The sequence below is a fragment of the Mesoplodon densirostris genome, chromosome 8 (genome assembly GCF_025265405.1).
Source record: "Mesoplodon densirostris isolate mMesDen1 chromosome 8, mMesDen1 primary haplotype, whole genome shotgun sequence".
Classification (NCBI taxonomy): Eukaryota; Metazoa; Chordata; class Mammalia; order Artiodactyla; family Ziphiidae; genus Mesoplodon; species Mesoplodon densirostris.
This window is the reverse complement of record NC_082668.1, coordinates 20109908-20126732: the sequence shown is the minus strand read 5'-3', so window position 1 is coordinate 20126732 and position 16825 is coordinate 20109908. Positions and strand designations below refer to the sequence as shown.

The 16825-nt window shown below is 56.0% G+C and overlaps 3 protein-coding genes across 4 annotated transcripts; 2 read left to right on the top strand and 1 right to left on the bottom strand.

Moving 5' to 3' along the window:
* Positions 1–60: 60 nt before the first annotated feature.
* Positions 61–8203, top strand: GPBAR1 (G protein-coupled bile acid receptor 1). Its single transcript, XM_060107417.1, has 3 exons — positions 61–133; positions 5206–5401; positions 7063–8203. The coding sequence occupies exons 1-3, from the start codon at positions 123–125 to the stop codon at positions 8095–8097; spliced, it is 1242 nt and encodes a 413-aa protein (XP_059963400.1). The 5' UTR covers positions 61–122; the 3' UTR covers positions 8098–8203.
* A 283-nt stretch (positions 8204–8486) lies between these two features.
* AAMP (angio associated migratory cell protein) lies at positions 8487–13580 on the bottom strand. Of its 2 annotated transcripts, none has more exons than XM_060106223.1 (11): positions 13370–13580; positions 12752–12907; positions 11903–12022; positions 11243–11382; positions 10845–10989; positions 10481–10564; positions 10266–10381; positions 10001–10104; positions 9768–9858; positions 9419–9573; positions 8487–8984 (listed from the first exon to the last, which is right to left on the bottom strand). In XM_060106223.1, exons 1-11 carry the CDS (start codon positions 13488–13490, stop codon positions 8909–8911), a joined length of 1308 nt encoding a protein of 435 aa, XP_059962206.1. In that variant the 5' UTR covers positions 13491–13580; the 3' UTR covers positions 8487–8908. The 2 variants fall into 2 exon arrangements, with proteins under 2 accessions (XP_059962206.1, XP_059962205.1); XM_060106222.1 differs by having other exon boundaries at positions 12752–12904; positions 13370–13578.
* Positions 13581–13929: 349 nt separating this feature from the next.
* Positions 13930–16373, top strand: LOC132494859 (probable hydrolase PNKD). The gene is made up of 3 exons (XM_060106226.1): positions 13930–14007; positions 14759–14927; positions 15999–16373. Exons 1-3 carry the CDS (start codon positions 13941–13943, stop codon positions 16189–16191), a joined length of 429 nt encoding a protein of 142 aa, XP_059962209.1. The 5' UTR covers positions 13930–13940; the 3' UTR covers positions 16192–16373.
* Positions 16374–16825: the final 452 nt, after the last annotated feature.

The window sequence follows — 16825 nt, the reverse complement described above, 5'->3', positions numbered from 1 at the left end:
CAAGAGAGGAGGAGGGATGAAGGGTGCACCAGTACTGCCCTTGAACCTGCAAACCTGCACTGGAAAAGCTTAGGTTCCAGAGGCCCCCCACCCCCCCACCCAGCCTCCCTGTAGAGGAGAGAATGGCTCACTGGTAAGCTCTTAGTTGGCATTTCTGAGTAAACGTAAACATGCTCACTGTAAAGCTTGGTTCCTAAGTCTGTCCGGCTGTGGCCAAGAAGCTCGCAGGACAGTGACAGGCACTTTATAATGTGTTTTCTGGTGAAGCCTTTTATCTTGAATAATGTATTAACGTTTCCCCAAATGTGTTTCATGGTGTGTGTGGTTCTGCAGGTCATTGTGGGTCTAATGCAAACAACTGGGTGCAGTTTCTTTCTCACACAAGAGCCCAATAGCCTGGCACTCCACAAAACTCACTGTGGGAGATGCTTACCTAATAAACAGGACAGAGCCTAGCAAGGTATCCTGCTGTCCCCACTGATCCCTAAAATACAATTGGTTCAGAAAGTTTGTTTGGTAAAGAAAAGAACTTTTCGGGGCACCTGAAATGGTCTAAGGGTGACCCTAATGGTTTCTACCTTCTTGCTTCCCCTTTTAATTTGTCTCCATCAAGTTCAGTGTGTTTCAAACTGGTTTGAGACTGTTAATGAATTGTGAAATGTCCTGACATTTTTATTTCCTAAACTATTGTGAGATAATTGTACATTCACTGCAGTTGTAAGAAATAGTACAGAAATTCTGTAGTACAATATCACAGCCAGGAAGTTAACATTGACACAATCCTAGCCTTGCTCAGATTTCACCAGTTTTGCATACACTCATTTGTGTGTGTGTGTGTATGTGTTGTGTCTTCCGTGCGTTTTTTTTCACGTGTGACTTCAACGTTTTTTAAAAATAGAATAGTATATATATACTAATCAGAATGCATCACTCCTGTTAAGGGTAAGTACTGATTTAGTTATAGACATGTTGACTAGATTGTAAAAATGTCTTTTTACTGTGGGTCATGATCAGATTTAAAAGCAACAGGTCATTTAGTCATCCTGGCTTCATTTTACTCAGGATCAGTTACGTTCCCATCCCCTCAACAAATATGTGCCCCGGAGAGTGCTGTCCCCTTGGTGGGGCTGACCATGACTTTTGAGTGGAGAGAGTTTACTGCATCGAGTCTTCCCAGTGTTTTCCTGGGATGTGGCGCCTCATCACCTACTTCTGGTGGATGGAAAACTGGGCTAAATTAGATCTGTTGAGAGACAGTGACATCGATGTGTTCTGTACCCCAGGAGCTATTGAAGGGGTTTGCAAGGGTAATTTTGGCCAGAAGTTGTTTTTGCTCTCCTGCTGACTTTAGAACATAACTCCTTAGTAAGTTGGAACTCACTGTATTTTGCCAGTAATGGGGATCAGATTTCTGAAAAGTGCTGTAAATGGCAAAACCAGAGTTGCTTAGAAAATATGGAGTTAGGAGAAAAACAAAGAGGCATTAAATATTTTTTAATAAACCCTAAGGAGTTGTCTTAATTCCAAGACTTTGTCAGCATAAAAACCCATGCTGGGGCTTCCCTGGTGGCGCAGTGGTTGAGAGTCCGCCTGCCGATGCAGGGGACATGTGTTCGTGCCCTGGTCCGGGAAGATCCCACATGCCTCAGAGCGTGAGCCATGGCCACTGAGCCTGCGCGTCCGGAGCCTGTGCTCCGCAACGGGAGAGGCCACAACAGTGAGAGGCCCACATACCACAAAAAAAAAAAAAAAAACATGCTGGTGAAAACCCCTCTCCAGACATGCTCCTTTGTCTTCATCTGTTTCCAGAGCACACTTAACTCTTTCTCAAGAACCCTCCATCCCCTTTGTGGACAAACGCACACTGTAACTTCAGCCAAAGCCCATAGAATTGTAGGAGGATGGAGGTCTCAAGCTGAGGGTCAGCATGCTGAGAGGATGTGGGTGACGAAAAACGGGATCTAGTCTCAATTGCTGCTAATTTGCTGCCTTACCTTAAAGGTCCATACCTGGGAGGTATAGATGAGCTGGGATATAAGCTGGAGAGGTGGAAACAGTGTTTAAGACCTGGGTTTGAATCAATGTTCCACCGCTTCCTAGCTATGTGACTGGGTAAATTTCTTAATCTGAGCCCTGATGGCCTCATCTTTGGACATGACACCACCTATTTCACAGGGCTCTTAAAAGGAATAGAGAACAGATAAGTGCCTATCACGTGGTAGGCATTTATAATGCCTATAATTATCATTGATAACACCATCTAATAAATCTTAGTTACATTCTCGTACTCTTAAAGAGGATCGGAGTGGCAGGACTGCTGAGAAGCCAAGTCCAGCATAAACCAAGGTCACTCTGCCTTGGGGTTTTTCAGGTCCTCACCAAAAACGGTGATATTTTTCACTGTTTGGTGGCCCTCAAGACTGCAGCGTGGGGTGAGAAGGGTGTTGGTGGGAATCTCCAAGTCTGGATAAAGTGAGACCTGGGCAAGCTAAGAACCAGGAGCTTGATGGAAAAGCAAATGAGACTGTAACAGGAAGTGGAGGTGTGGAACCAGAGGACATGAAGTTGAAGCCAGGAAGAGGAAGTAATGCCAGCTGCTGCGTCAGCCCTTCTACCCAGAGCTGATACTTGACAGTTACCATTTCAGTTCCCTTCAGTCTCATTCGAAGTAGGCCTGATGGACCCTTGTCCCAGCAGCTACAGAGACCTAAGACCAAAGCCTGGGTGGGCTCTGGGGGCTATTTTGAGTTCAAGCAATGCTGCCCCCTTCTGGGGATTGCTAAAAGCACTGCAGTTTGTGTGACCGAGGGAGACTTGAAAAATCTGTCGTTTAGCCCTGACAGGAAGGACCCAGAGTTTGCTCTGCCCTTATAGCTGACTTTAAAGTCTTCCTGAAGCCAGACTTGGTCACAGGACTGTCCCCAGAGCCCTTCAGAGGCTCCCAAGGGCTCATCTCCTGGAGCCTATGAGGAGCCACCCAGTGCCAGACACCCAGGGTCGACAGACAAATTTCCAGGAGGATGGGGTGCATGAAGGAGACCCAGGTGGATCTCCTGCCACAGTCCAGATTGGGCACCATGATACAGGCTCTACCTGAGAGGTGAACGGGGACAGGTGTGGTACTCTAGGGCCCACAGATCCACTAGATGGAGCATCTGAAAACTGCCTGCACCAGAGCCCTCCTGTGGGCGAAGGAGAGAAGGCTGGGGATAAGTCAGTCCCAGGAACTAGATGATCCAATAAGGAGGAAACAGGGCTGAGCCGAGGACAGAATCCAGGCTCCCCGGCTCTGGGTCCCGAACTTGTTCTCCTTTACATGTCAGCCCACACACAGTGTTTAGACAGAGTAGCGAAGAAGAAACACAGACATCCTGCATCCTGCAGGGAGGAGGCCGGGGCTGGGAACAGAAGGAGGTCTGTTTATTCCTGGCAATCCAGTATGAGGGGCCCCACTCCCACTTCTGTCAAGGCCCCAGGGTGAACTCTCCCAGAGCCTCTGACTTCTGCACCACCAGATAGCGTGGGGCTGAGAGCCGTCCACTGGAATGCAGCATCCTCCCACCCACCAGCTCCCTTGAGGATGGGTTTGAGGCTGGGTGCTTTCCTCTTCCCAGTTTTTGTCCCAACAGAGGTCCTTCTCTCCAGAACTCCTGACTGCTGTGCAGGGTTGGCAGAGGTAGACCTCTCAGGCCTCCAGCCCTTCAGGCCCAGGTCTCCCCGAGAGAGCACAGAAGACCCCTTGCTCCATCTACAAGGAGCTTTTTCCTAATGTCTAAACTCCAGCTTTCTTGCTTCAGTTTTAGCCTGTTCCCTCCCACTTCAGGCCTCAAGAGAGTGTAACTGCTTCTCTCCCTCACCCTAAAGCCTCACTTGACACAAGCTGGAAATTGGGGCTTCCTAGCCTTGGACTTGCCCCTCCTCTCACTCTACCTAGTTTCTTGTGTTTCCCTGTGGAGTGGAAGTGTCATTCCCCTCTTGCTTTTCACAGGCTCTCTATCAGCCTTTCTCAATGGAATTCTCAGAGGCGACAGGTGGCTGGAGGGAAGGGATGTGCAGAGAAGGCCAGAAATCCCTTTCATTGTGTGCTTCTGTGCCGAGCACTGACCCAAGTCCTCATCACATGTTTTCTCTTTTTTTTTTTTTTTTTTTTTTTGGCTGCACCAGGCAGCATGCAGGATCCCAACGGCGAGGGATCCAACCTGTGCCCCCTGCAGTGGAAGCGCAGAGTCTTAACCACTAGACTGCCAAAGTCCCCCACACATTTTCTCATATAGTCTCACAATAGGTGAATACAATATGAGCCCCATTTTGCAGATGAGAAAATTAAAGTAAGAGAACTTTAATAATTTACTCAAGTTTACACAGCCAAAAAGATAGGATCCAAAAAGGATTCTGCGATTTAAACCCAGGCTTTCGGATTCCAGCACTGGCTCATGCCTCTTAGTCGTCATGGAGGGAGGAAGGGAATCACTTGTTGAGAACCCTCCCCCATTAGGTGTCAGGTACTGGGCTGTATGCAGTTACATGTTATCCCGTGGTATTCCCCTCAACGACACTGACAGGTGGTTTTCCTTGTTCCCATTTTACAGGTGAGAAAATGCCCAGAGGTAGCTTTGCCCCAAGTCACACCCCCAGAGCTCTTTGTGCCTCATAGCCCAGAACTTGACTCGCAAAGTAGTTGAGAAAAGTGGAATGACCCCCGATTCTGGAAGGCAAGCCTGGCTTTATAAGCTGAAATTCCCTACCAGGTGATAGGAAGGGCGGGCAGTGAAGATTCTCATATTCCAGACATCCCCCCAACCACCACCATCAGACACACACCACTATGCGGACTGGCAGAATTACAGGAGGTGAATGCGCTGTCAGCTGGCTGGCCACTCCAGGGGTTTAAGGCTCATAAAATGGAAATACATGAGCTGGGAAGTAGGGAAGGTAGACTAAATCATTATTGTTCACTAGCTGGAATGCATTTCTCGGGTTAGCTGAGCAGTAGCAGGCCAGAGGGCTCCAAGCTGGGTGACGTGCCTTCTTGGTGGCAAGCTATGGCCAGTGGCTGGAGAGGGGGCCACTGGTACAGGAGGGTAAGGAGGGGGCACTGGAGAAGGGAGGCAGGCCTCCCAGTACTGCAGCTCAGGGTGTGCCAGGTCCCACCCCCCAGAGGCGGGGCCAGGCTGATCCCCGCCAGCCTCAGCTCCATCCCTCCAGGAGCCCAAGCGAGGGCAGAGCCTGGGGGTGCAGTGGAGAGCCGGGGCCCTGCTGGCCCCGCACAGTGGAGGTACCATGCCCTCACCGGTCAGGACACCAGACATCGCCAGAAGCCCTGCAGCGCTGGCTGCGGCAACTCCCTGACACTCAGAGGAAAGCCCCGGCTGGGGGAGCGACACCTGTCCCCCACAGCCATGTGAGTAGCTGCCCCCTCTCCCCCTTCCCCACCCGGCCCCCGGGGCCACACCTGGAGACCTCGGCCCCCGGATCCTGCAGAGGCCATTGCACGCAGCCCGAGCCTCCGGGTTGTGCGGGTCACACGGCCTGCGTACCCATAAGACTGCTGGGAAGTCGCCCCGGCGGCTGACCCTGCCTTTCTCGCTGCTCTGTTGGACGTAGGGTGGGAGACTCACTCCAGCGAAGAGCTGGGAGCTCCAGCCCATGACTCCAGAGTCCAGGTTTGAAGTAACGGACTCTGAGGTCTCCTGGGGTTTAATAAAGTTCACAGTGCAGGGATGAAGGGGAACAGAAACTGGAGGGCCGCTGGAGAGGCAAAGATGTACCCAGCGGACGGCCCTGGGGGAGGTTGAGGAAGAAGAAACAGAAGCTGAGGGTAAAGGGGTGCAGCAGCTTGGGGGGCCTGAGGGGAGCTGGGGATAGAAGGGGCAACGTCTCCTGCGCTCAGGGTGGCCGTGGGGCCCTCTGATCCTCTAACCCGGGGGAGGGGGCAGGTAGGAATCCTTTCCCTCTTGACTTTAATCCTAGCAACAGCGGCTGCTCCCGTTGGCAGAAGCAGGAGTTCCCACAGGGCCCAGGACCCCTCCCCTGTCCCCCATCCCTATGATGTGGCAGTGGGGACAGGGCACGGGACGACTGGGACAGGTCAGAGCCACAGAGAGGCCAGGCCCTGCCCAGCGGCTCCTCCTCCTCCTCTGGGCTCGCTTCAGCCCTCTGCCGCTGGCACCTGCACATTCACTGCCAACCCTCCCCCCTCCCAGCAACTCCTCCCCTCCTCCAGTTCCCAGGAAAGGCCCTGTTGCTAGAGTGGTAGGGACGCGTCAAGTTTATGGGCTGGAAGTCCTACCCGGAGGCCGCTCACTGAGGTGTAACTGGTGACAAGGCGGATGGAGGGGAGGTGCAAGGGACAGGGCAGCCCCTTGCTGCCACCCATTGCCCTGGCCTCATCACTAACTCAGTGAGCCTTGCCTCAGGGTGACTTCTGCCCCTACCTGCACCCGGAATCCTTAGCAACCTACCACCTCTTAATGCACGGGTGCCGACTAGCCTGCGAGCATCTGAAGACAAGGACCGCCCTCCTTCATTTAGCACCCACCCCGAGTCCCTTGTCCCGGCTCTGGCCCCAGCCCGAAGGAGGCCATCAACTGTTGGCTGGCCAGAGGGCCACTACACACCAGCCAGACCCTATCCTATCCTGTCAGCTAATTCGTTAGAGGCCTCACCCGGTGGAGTCAGGGATGGTCAAAATGCTTTGGGGACGGGTGGATCCACTTTTCAGCCTAAACAGAGGCATAAACACAGCTGCCCAGAGAGGACCAGACAGACAACAGAAATGGGCGAAGGGGCTGGGTGGGGACTGTGGGAGCTATCTGAAGGCAGCCACCACTCAACTCCAGCTGGTTGCTACCATACAGGCAGGACCTGATTTTTTTTAAGCCCCAAATATAAATTTTTATGTAAATTTTAATTGGCAGTTCATTGGGGGAAAAATGTGTATCAGCAAGCAGGATATGGCCCACAGTCTGCTGGTGTGCAACCTCTGGATTAATGTGCAGCCTTGCCGAGAGGACAGTGACCAGCAGCCCCACCCTAACTCCGGTCGCCCCACCTTCCATCTAGGCATGCCCGCTGCTGCTCCAGGCCTCCCCCGTCCCCAGGCCCAAGATGACACCCAACAGCACCAGGGAGATGCCCAGCCCCATTCCCGCAGGGGCCCTGGGGCTCTCCCTGGCCCTGGCGAGCCTCATCGTCGCTGCCAACCTGTTCCTGGCCCTGGGCATCGCCAGGGACCACCGCCTGCGCAGCCCACCCGCTGGCTGCTTCTTCCTGAGCCTGCTGCTGGCCGGGCTGCTCACCGGGCTGGCACTGCCCGTGCTGCCAGGCCTATGGAACCAGAGCCGCCGGGGCTACTGGTCCTGTCTGTTCCTCTACTTGGCTCCCAATTTCTCCTTCCTCTCCCTGCTTGCCAACCTCCTGCTGGTGCACGGGGAGCGCTACATGGCAGTGCTGCGGCCTCTGCGGCCCCGTGGGAGCACCCAGATGGCCCTGCTCCTCACCTGGGCTTGCCCCCTGCTCTTTGCCAGCCTGCCTGCCCTGGGCTGGAACCACTGGGCCCCTGGGACCAACTGCAGCTCCCAGGCTGTCTTCCCAGCCCCCTACCTCTACCTCGAAGTCTATGGGCTCCTGCTGCCCGCCGTGGGCGCTGTCGCCCTTCTCTCGGTCCGCGTGCTGGCCACCGCCCGCCGTCAGCTGCAGGACATCCGACGGCTGGAGCGGGCCGTGTGCCGCGGCGCGCCCTCGGCCCTGGCCCGCGCCCTCACCTGGCGGCAGGCCAGGGCACAGGCTGGAGCCACGTTGCTCTTTGGGCTGTGCTGGGGGCCCTACGTGGCCACCCTGCTCCTCTCCGTCCTGGCCTATGAGCAGCGCCCGCCGCTGGGGCCCGGAACTCTGCTGTCCCTCATCTCCCTGGGCGGCGCCAGTGCGGCGGCAGTGCCCGTGGCCATGGGGCTGGGTGATCAGCGCTACACGGCCCCCTGGAGGGCGGCCGCCCAGAGGTGGCTCCAGGTGCTGCGGGGAAGACCCCAGGGCAGTCCTGGACCCAGCCCTGCCTCCCACACCAGCAACCAAAGCAGCATGGACCTCGACTTGAACTAGGGGAAGGGCCTCTGCTCGTTCCTGCTAGAAGCATCCATCCATCTTGGCCACCAGGCCCATCTCCACTTATCCCCACACCTCTGGATCAGAGACCCTGCCCCTGTATGACCCCACCCTGACTGAATAAAGCTCCCCTGGCTCCCAGCTTATGGTTATCTCATTCCGTATCTTAGCAAGGGAGGGACAGGTGAGCAGCTGCGGAAAGAACCTAGAGGATCCAGGGAGATTCCCGTTCCAGACAGGCAGGCAGCTATAGGTGAGGATGCTGCTGCCTGAGGGGGTGAGCTGAGGCACCTTGAGATCCAGATGTGGCAGGGAGCCTCACCCTGACACGCCCCTCACTGGCTCCTCCTCATGTCCGGCCACCACAAAATCCACACAGACACGTCTCTGGGAAGTATATTTTATTTACATTTTTAAAATCTGTTAACTAATATCTCTTCCTCCTTTCCGCCCCCAGAGACTTGGGAAGGGAAAGAACGGGAACTTCGAAGACCTACTCCCCACATACAAATACACACCCCCATGGCTCACACCAGCAAAGGAAGTGAAAGAGAAAGAGGTCTGATCCTCCCTCTGAAGGGCCTGCCAGGTCTGGGCGAGGACTACGAGGGAGAGGGCGGGAAGGAGGGGCCCGAGGGGTGGGTCTCTTAAGAGAAGAAAGGGACAGAGAGGGGGCAAGTCAGTTTGAAGTGGTTGGAAAGTGAGTCCGAGGCCCGTCCCCTCCTCTTCCCTCCTACCCTACCGCCTCTGCTGATGGGGGTCTCTCTGTGCCCCCTCCACACCAGACACAAAGCAGAGGCTGCAGCCGTTAGCGGTCAGGCCTCTGGACACAAAATACTTTTGCTTTGTGGTCTCCTGACGTGGTCACCACCAGGGAGGCATCTCTGTGGACAGAAGACACAGCTGGGAGGGACTGGAAGACCTCAGGCCCACCCTAGGCCCACCACCCAGGGGCCCTCTGGGGCCCTCCTGCAGCTCATCCTCAACTCCAGACCCCTAGTGCCTGGCGCTGGGCTGACCCACACCCAGTGAACACGCCTGAAGCCAGCAACCAGCAAGGGGATCAGAGGAGAGCCGCCTGCATGGGGGAAGGGGTCCCAGCTCCTGCGCCCGGGGGATGAGATGTGAGGCCGCACCGTCAACGGAAGACGACTCCCGCAGGCCTGCCAGCTCTCCTGCCTCACAGGCAGGCCCAGGCCTTGGGGCCCAGCTGCCCTTAGGCATCGCCCCCTACACCCTAAGGACCCTGTGACCCCCCCATGTGCTATTCCCACCTTCCAAACACACAGAGACCCCAGCCCTTGCCCAATTCACTTACTTGCTGAGAGCAAAGTCCAGGATCTCGGCCGTGTGGCCCCGGTAGTCAGTAAGCAGGCGGCCGGTCCGAGCATCCCAGAGGCGCACGATGCCGTCCAGGCTGCAAGTGTAAACCACGGCGGTGCCTGCCTCCCACAGCAGCTGCACGATGCCCGACTGCAGCAGGGTACGGCAGAAGCGGCGTGCGGTCAGAGGCGGGAGAGCTGACAGGCATCTGCTCCCAACTCTCAAGGAAGGAGGGAGGGACTGTGGGCCATAGGGAAGGACCAGACAGGAGCCGGGTCTGGGGCAGACGCTCCCGGAGACCTGGGATTCCCATGGCCATGGCCATGGCTCCAGGCTGCCTGTACCTGATGCTGACACTGGTGCCTGAGGGTCTGCGTAGACAGGTCATAGATGGCCAAGGTCCCATCCAGGTAGCCAACAGCTGCCAGAGGCATCCTGGGCAGAGGAGAGTTTCACGACAGCTCGTGGAGGAGGGACCTGGACTCGGGGCCCTCTGGTCCTCCCTGGTTCCCCAGCCCACGCCCCCTCCCCCAAGCCCCCTGCTCTTGTGTCAGGCTGAGGCCCTGCTCACACTCACACGCTGCAAAAGCCCAAGGACTCCACGGAGTTGGACTCGCTCTCCTCCCCTTCTCCCAGACTGGGCTGGGAGGCCACAGTCTCGGGTCTGAAAACGCCCACCACCTATGAGCCAGGGGAGAGGATCAGAGAAGAGCCTGGAAACATGGCTCTCTATTAAGAGAAGAAAGGCAGTGGGGCAAGGAGGCTGGGTGAAGAATAAGAGAGGAAGGGGAGGAGACGCGGAAAGCGGAGGGCCCCAGAGCCAGACTCCAGGTCCCACTCACCTTGCCGGTGGTGGCACTGACCAGCTTGGCCTGGCAGTCCACAGAGCCAGTTAGGATCAGGCTGCCATCCTGGTTGGTGGCAACACAGGTCAGAGGGCCTTGGTGACCCTCGGTCCCTAGGATGAAGTGGAGGAATAAGTCGGATTTCATCCTGTCCCAGGTCTCAGCCCCTGCCCCACAAAGGCCTAGGTTAACACTTTCCCCACCCCAGATACCTTTTAGTACATGGATAGAGTTTCCCTGCTTCAGGTCCCAAACGCGGATGGTGCCATCTTCATAGCCGACCACAGCTCGCTTCCCTAAAGGGCCAGAGATGGAGGTGAAGAGAGAAGAACAGAGAGCACACTCAGACATATCAGCAAGGGAGGGAGGGGATGGGGGCAAGGAAGCGAGGGAACGCACAGTGCCTCAGGGAAGACCCAGTTCCGGGTGGAAAGGGGGAGCTGTCTGCTCTGGGGCCTGGGAGGTCAGTGCTCCCGAGAGCAGGCCTCAGAGTTTGCTGGCGGTGGCCCAGGAGGGAGCCAGGGAGACGCGTAACCCTGGTCCCCACCTCTCTGCACTCAGGAAAGCTGCTCTCACCATCAGGGAGGACTCGGCCACAGGTGGCTGGGCAGTTGGGGCCCTGGAAGGTCTTGCAGTCACCATTCGGGACCTTCCACATCCAGGTGTTGCCGTCAGCCGTGCCCGCCAGTAGGACAGGTGCCCGAGAGTGCCACTCCATCCACTGGGCAGAGACAAAGGCTCAAGAGGGAGGCCCCTCACCCCATCTCACCTAGGAGTCTGCCCCGTGAGCTCTGCCAAGTTTTCCCCGCGTCTGAGTCAGCAGGGACACCCCAGGGAATGGGCCTAGACATTCTTGCTGTACTCTGGGAGTGTACTGGCTCAGAGCTGGCTTGGTCTGCTCAAGGTGGCACGGACCCCCAGGGTCTCACCCCTCCCCCGGCCCTCAGGGTTGAATCCCACTCCGATGATCTCACCTCCAGATCTCCTGCTTCAAAAGACCAGACCTCCTCCTTGGTATCCACCTGCCACACTTTTAAGAGGCCACTCATGTCCCCTGTGGCCACTAGGGTAGAGTCGTGGCTGAAACCAGCACAAGTCACAGAGTCTTTATGGCCTGCAAAGAAGAGCGGGCAGAAAGAGAAGAGAACATCAGGGTACCTGGTGCTGGGGACCCAGGACCCAGGTATCTGGCCCCCAGAAAGGACCAGCTGGGGAAAAAAAAGGATGGGTCCCAGCAGAACAGGTAACCAAACTCAGAGCTGCTCCAGGAGCCAACAGCCCCATGTCTCCCCAGGGGAGACCGTGCTGGCCCCCCACTCAACCACGTACAGCCCAGGCCTCCGTCTTCCCCATTCGGTACGCGCCACACCTCTGCCTGAACTACTCACAGCCTCCTTCCCGCCCCGATTCTCCTTCACTCGTGTCACCTCGTCCCAGGCCTTTCCCTGACTCCCTCAGCCAATCAGTGCCTCCCTCCCCTATGCCCACAACAGACCATGATATTCTTTGGGGCCCTCAGGCCAAGTACAGAGCTGGCAAAACGGGAGTCCATAAATGGCTATTGGATGCACAACCGCTGCAGGCCAGCCCCCCAAGACCTCCAAAGGGGCAGGACCTCACCCAGGCCCGCTCACCTGCACACTCAAAGAGCAGTTCCCCATCGCTGAGCCTCCACACAAAGGCTTTGTCATCTTCGCCCCCTGTCACTGCCAAGGTGTTGGTCTTGGGGTCCAGGCTCACACAAAACACAGATGCTGTCCCAAGAGATACTCCATGAGTAAGGAGACAGGGCTCCCACCTAGGATTCTGTCCTTCGGGACCCTCGGGAAGCCCACCCCCTTCCACCCAAAGTAACACGTCTTTCCTCCTGGAGAAGAAGGGTGCATCCAAGTTCTTCTAAGTTTCAAGCATCAGGTTGTTGGAGAAATCCCTTCCCAAGCTTGCCGAACTCTAAGTCCTTCTCCAGGACAGATCCCCCTTCGGTGCTGTTCCCTTCACCACCCCACACTGATGCCACGGACAAGAGAAAGGTACGTGTGCAGCGCTTACAATTCTCAGCATGGGATGCCACCAGTCTGGGGTCTGAGTGAGGAAAGCGTCATGTTACTGGCTCCTTATTAAGAGCTAATATTTAAGAGGATTATCTAAAACATGCTCCAAAAGGTACTATTACCTGTAATTCACAATAAAGGAACTTTTACCAACGACAACTTTTTAAAAGGAAACTAAAACCCAGAGACATTAATAAAGATCATAAACAGACGAGGAGCTGGGATAGGATTTGAACCCAAGTGTCTCAACTGACTCCAGGAGCCAAGCTCTCCCCCATTCCATCATACTGCCCCCCTACCTGTGAGCTCCTCCAGGACAAGGCCAGCATTTTCCCACCGCTGTGTCCCTCATAACGCTCCCGACACAGCGGATGGCTGCTGCTCAAATGCCCACCTGGATTGAGTTTACAATGGACCTCCTCAGAGACCTACCCGAGTGCAATGCAAAGGTGACTTCGCTATCGTCTGGGCCCTCCATGCTGCCGACCACCCCTTCCTGGGCTTCCAGAACCCAGCCCTCCTCATTGCCCTCTTCTTCTTCCTCTTCCTCAAAGTCCACATCTTCCATCTCCTGGGCCAGATCGTCTGCTTTGGGGAGAGGGTTAAAAGATGGGGTTCGGCAGGCGGTAAGAGGGATGGGAAGTGCGGGGAGGCTGGGGTGGTCGTGTGGCAAGAGGGCAAGGTGAGGTCAGACAGAAGGGGTGAAGCGGCAGGGGGAGGGGGCGTATGGGACGGAGGACAGGAGAGGTCTGAGGACCTGGGGTTGGCCAGGGACCGTGTGGGAAGGGAGGAGCGAGGGAATGATGGGAAGGAGTGTGTGTGAGGGGAAGGGCCAGGGGAGGCGTCAGAGGAACCCCCACCCGGGCCAGGCCTGAGAACTAAGTGTGGGGTTGGGGGAGAGGGGAAGGGCGAAGGAGGTCGGCTGGAATGACCGGTGGGGTGGCGGGTGGTGGGGTGGGGGTGGGGTGGGGTGGGGAGAGGGAGAAGCAGGGGTCAAAGGCCAGGGGTGAGCGCCTCCTGTCCCGTGGCCCGAGGATCGGCAGCTCTCACCCGGGTCCGGCGGACCGGGATCCAGTTCTACCACCTCGATAATCTCTTCATCACCATGGAAGCTTAGGGTCTCCAGTGGAGGGGTGTCAGCGGTGGCCCCGCTTTCCGATTCGGACTCCATGCGGCGCAAGCGGCGAACCCACTTCTCTGGGCCCAAACGCCTCCCAGAGTCAGCTCTGCGCGACGACGCGGAACTCGAGCCCCTCCTCCCGGGAGGAAGTAGGCGTAGGCGACTCCCCGGCAGGGAGAGCGACGGCCTCTCGACCAATAGAGAAGGGGGTGGGCTGGCTGAACCACCAATCACAGGGCAGAGTTGGGAGACGGGGCCGGGGCGTGGAGAGGAGAACCCAACTCCGCCCGACCTGACTCCGCCCCCAACAGGAGGGCAACAAGCGAGCGTGCGCGCCTCCGGGGTATCTCCTGGGAATAGTAGTTCTCCCGGGTCTGTTCCGCGGGCTTCTGGGAGATGTAGTTTCTGTTCTGTAGGCTGGACGGGAAGAACGGGGGAGGCCCCTTACGCAAACTACAATTCCCGGCGGGGAGCGCGGTGAAGCGGGGGTGGGACCTGAACATGGCGGCGGTGGTAGCTGCTACGGCGCTGAAGGGCCGGGGGGCGAGAAATGCCCGCGTCCTCCGGGGTAAGGAGAGGGACCCCGGGGAGGGCCGGACTGCAGGGGGCACCCTTTTACTCACATCCCGCTCGGCGATGGCAGGAGGTCAGGGCTGTCGATTGCTGCCCACACTCCTTTGCAGGATCTGGGAGCTAAAAGATGCTCTCTAGAGGTCACCCAGTCCATCCCTCAGCCTTCCCGTTACACGACACCTCTGGGGTCTTGCAGCGAAATGGAGCCCCAAGGAAGCCTTTTAGACTCCCGTGCTCCAGGTGTTTCACACTCACCGCAGTGCAGAGGAAAGAGCCCTGGGCTTCTGGAGGCTTGGGTTCTAGCCCCGGATAATTAGCAGTTTGACCTTGGGCGAAGCAGTTCGTCTCTTGGGGCTTCAGTTTCCTCTTCTATAAAATGAGGGGATGGAGTAGACTACCTTTAAGCTCCCTTCCAGTGCTAACATTCTGCAGTTTGAAAACCATTTCTCGGATTTCCTTCATACGTCTCAATGTGAGCCCCACTGCAGTCCTTCACATCCTGTCGTTCTGATGAGATGAAGAACAGCGAAGCTCGCTCTCCTCGCACCAGGGTGATGAGCCCGCAGTGACGTGGAAGTGGCTTTCAAAGGTGCCACCTCGATGGCGACTTTCCCATTTCCCTCTGGACTTTCCCTGATACTTGTTACTCCAAACTGCAGTCACTCCGCTTCCTCAGATCTCAGCCATTCCTTCCCCGGGCTTTCTTCTCACCTTCTCTTACCTACCTTCCTTGCCTCCATCCACAGGGATTCTCTCAGGAGCCACAGCTAACAAGGCTTCCCAGAACAGGACCCGGGCACTGCAAAGCCACAGCTCCCCAGAGTGCAAGGAGGAGCCTGAGCCCCTATCCCCTGAACTGGAATACATTCCCAGAAAGAGGGGCAAGAACCCAATGAAAGCTGTGGGACTAGCCTGGTGAGTTTTAACTAACCCTTTGCCCACCAGTGGGGAGTGGCACCAGGGGAGGGTGGGACCCAGAAACTTCTCCAAGTTTCAGGTGGTGAGCTGAATCCAAGGTTGCGGAGACCGGATTGCTGGGTGTGAGGACTGGAATCTCAGAGGACTGGGGCAGAGGAGGGAGTTGGGAAAGTATGTGAAATTGGAGAGAGAGTGGGCTTTCTGTGGAGTGAGCTGAGCTAATCTGATTCATATTTGGGTCCCTGGCCTCATCCTCTCTTTTGGGAGCTTGGGGCAAGACCCAATTGAGATTTTAATTGAGATCACGTGAGATTATATTAGTTGTATAGTAGTAGCACCTACAAGGTGTTCAGTGCATTGTTATTTGAATCTAACTCTGGTCTTAATACGCATTATTGATCAATATTAAAAGAAAAAGAGGGGGAAAATTAACATTTTTTCCAGCACCTAAGGTGTGCCAGTACTTTACCGTGTGATGTTTTAGTCTTTCTGAGATAAATAGGACATCCCCATTTTACAGAGGAGGGAACTGAGGCTCAGAGCTGGATTCTCACCAGGTCTTGTGATTCCATGACCTTTCCCCACACTGAAGTGCCTCCCACGTAGCAGTGACTCAGATTAAGAAGGGGAGTCTGGGAGGGGGTATGGGGTGGTTTAGGCAGAGGGAATCTTTGCCAAGACTTGGAGAGGGAAAGAGGATGGGCTGTCTGGAAAATCTTGCACAGTTGCTACAGCAGGAGATGGCAGGGCTCATGCTGAGGAGTGTCAGGCTAAAGGGGAAAGGAATGACAAGGCGGGCAGAGACCCAACCACACTGGCCCTTTTGTGCCGTGCCTAGGAGTTTGAACTTGGCCAGGAAGTGATAGAGAGCTATTACGGGGTTTTGAGCAGGGCAGCGACAGGATCTGATTCGAGTGGGACCCTCCAGCAGCCAGCACAGAGGCTGAATAGATGCGAGTGGTATTGCAGTGTTCGTGCAATTGGTGAGGCTGGAATGAGATTCTCCCCAGCTCCTCTGGCTCAGGCTTGGCCCCTCCCCAAACCCCGTGCACATCTCCCCACCCCTAGGGCCATCGGCTTCCCCTGTGGTATCCTCCTCTTCATCCTCACCAAGCGGGAAGTGGACAAGGACCGTTTGAAGCAGATGAAGGCTCGGCAGAACATGCGGGCATCCAACACGGGCGAGTATGAGAGCCAGAGGTTCAGGGCCTCCTCCCATCATGCCCCGACTCCTGAAGCTGGGTCCGGGGTGCAGTGGTGAGGAACACTGCAACCCTCCCCTAGACTGTATTGATTGTGGCCTCCAGACTGTCAAGTCCTTTCTGGTCTTTGCCTCTGAGGCCCACCAGAGGGCGCATGAAGCCCAGGCTGCTGCCAGCCCCATCCCTCCCGAGAAACGAGCCAAAGGCAAATAAAGTTACTGAGTGTTTGAGTGGAAAGGAACCAGGACTGGGTTTGTGAGTCCCTTGGGATGGGAGGGGCAGAGTGTGGGGTTGGTTACTCATGTGTGCTCCCTCTCACAGAAGCCTCAGTGTTCCAGGCTGAATGGTTGGGGAAACCACAGAGACTTAAGTACAAGCCTAGGCTCAGGCCCTGGGGACCAAGCCCTCAGAGCTGCTGGCCAGGAGGGTGGGGTTCCACTCAGCCTAAACAAATAATAAAGAGAATCAAAGAAGGCGTTCAGGGTGTGGAGTTTAAAAAAGCACTTAATCCTCTTGGCTGAGTCCAAATGACTCAGCCTCTCTGGGCCTCAGTTTCCTTGTTCCTTAAGAGGGATTGAACTAGTGATTTCTAAGGCAGGAGTTCTAAACCTGAACATTGTGGTCCATCCCCACCCCCACGCCCCATATGTGAAATCGTGTGTACACATCCAGTTTTGAGGGGAAGAGAATTCA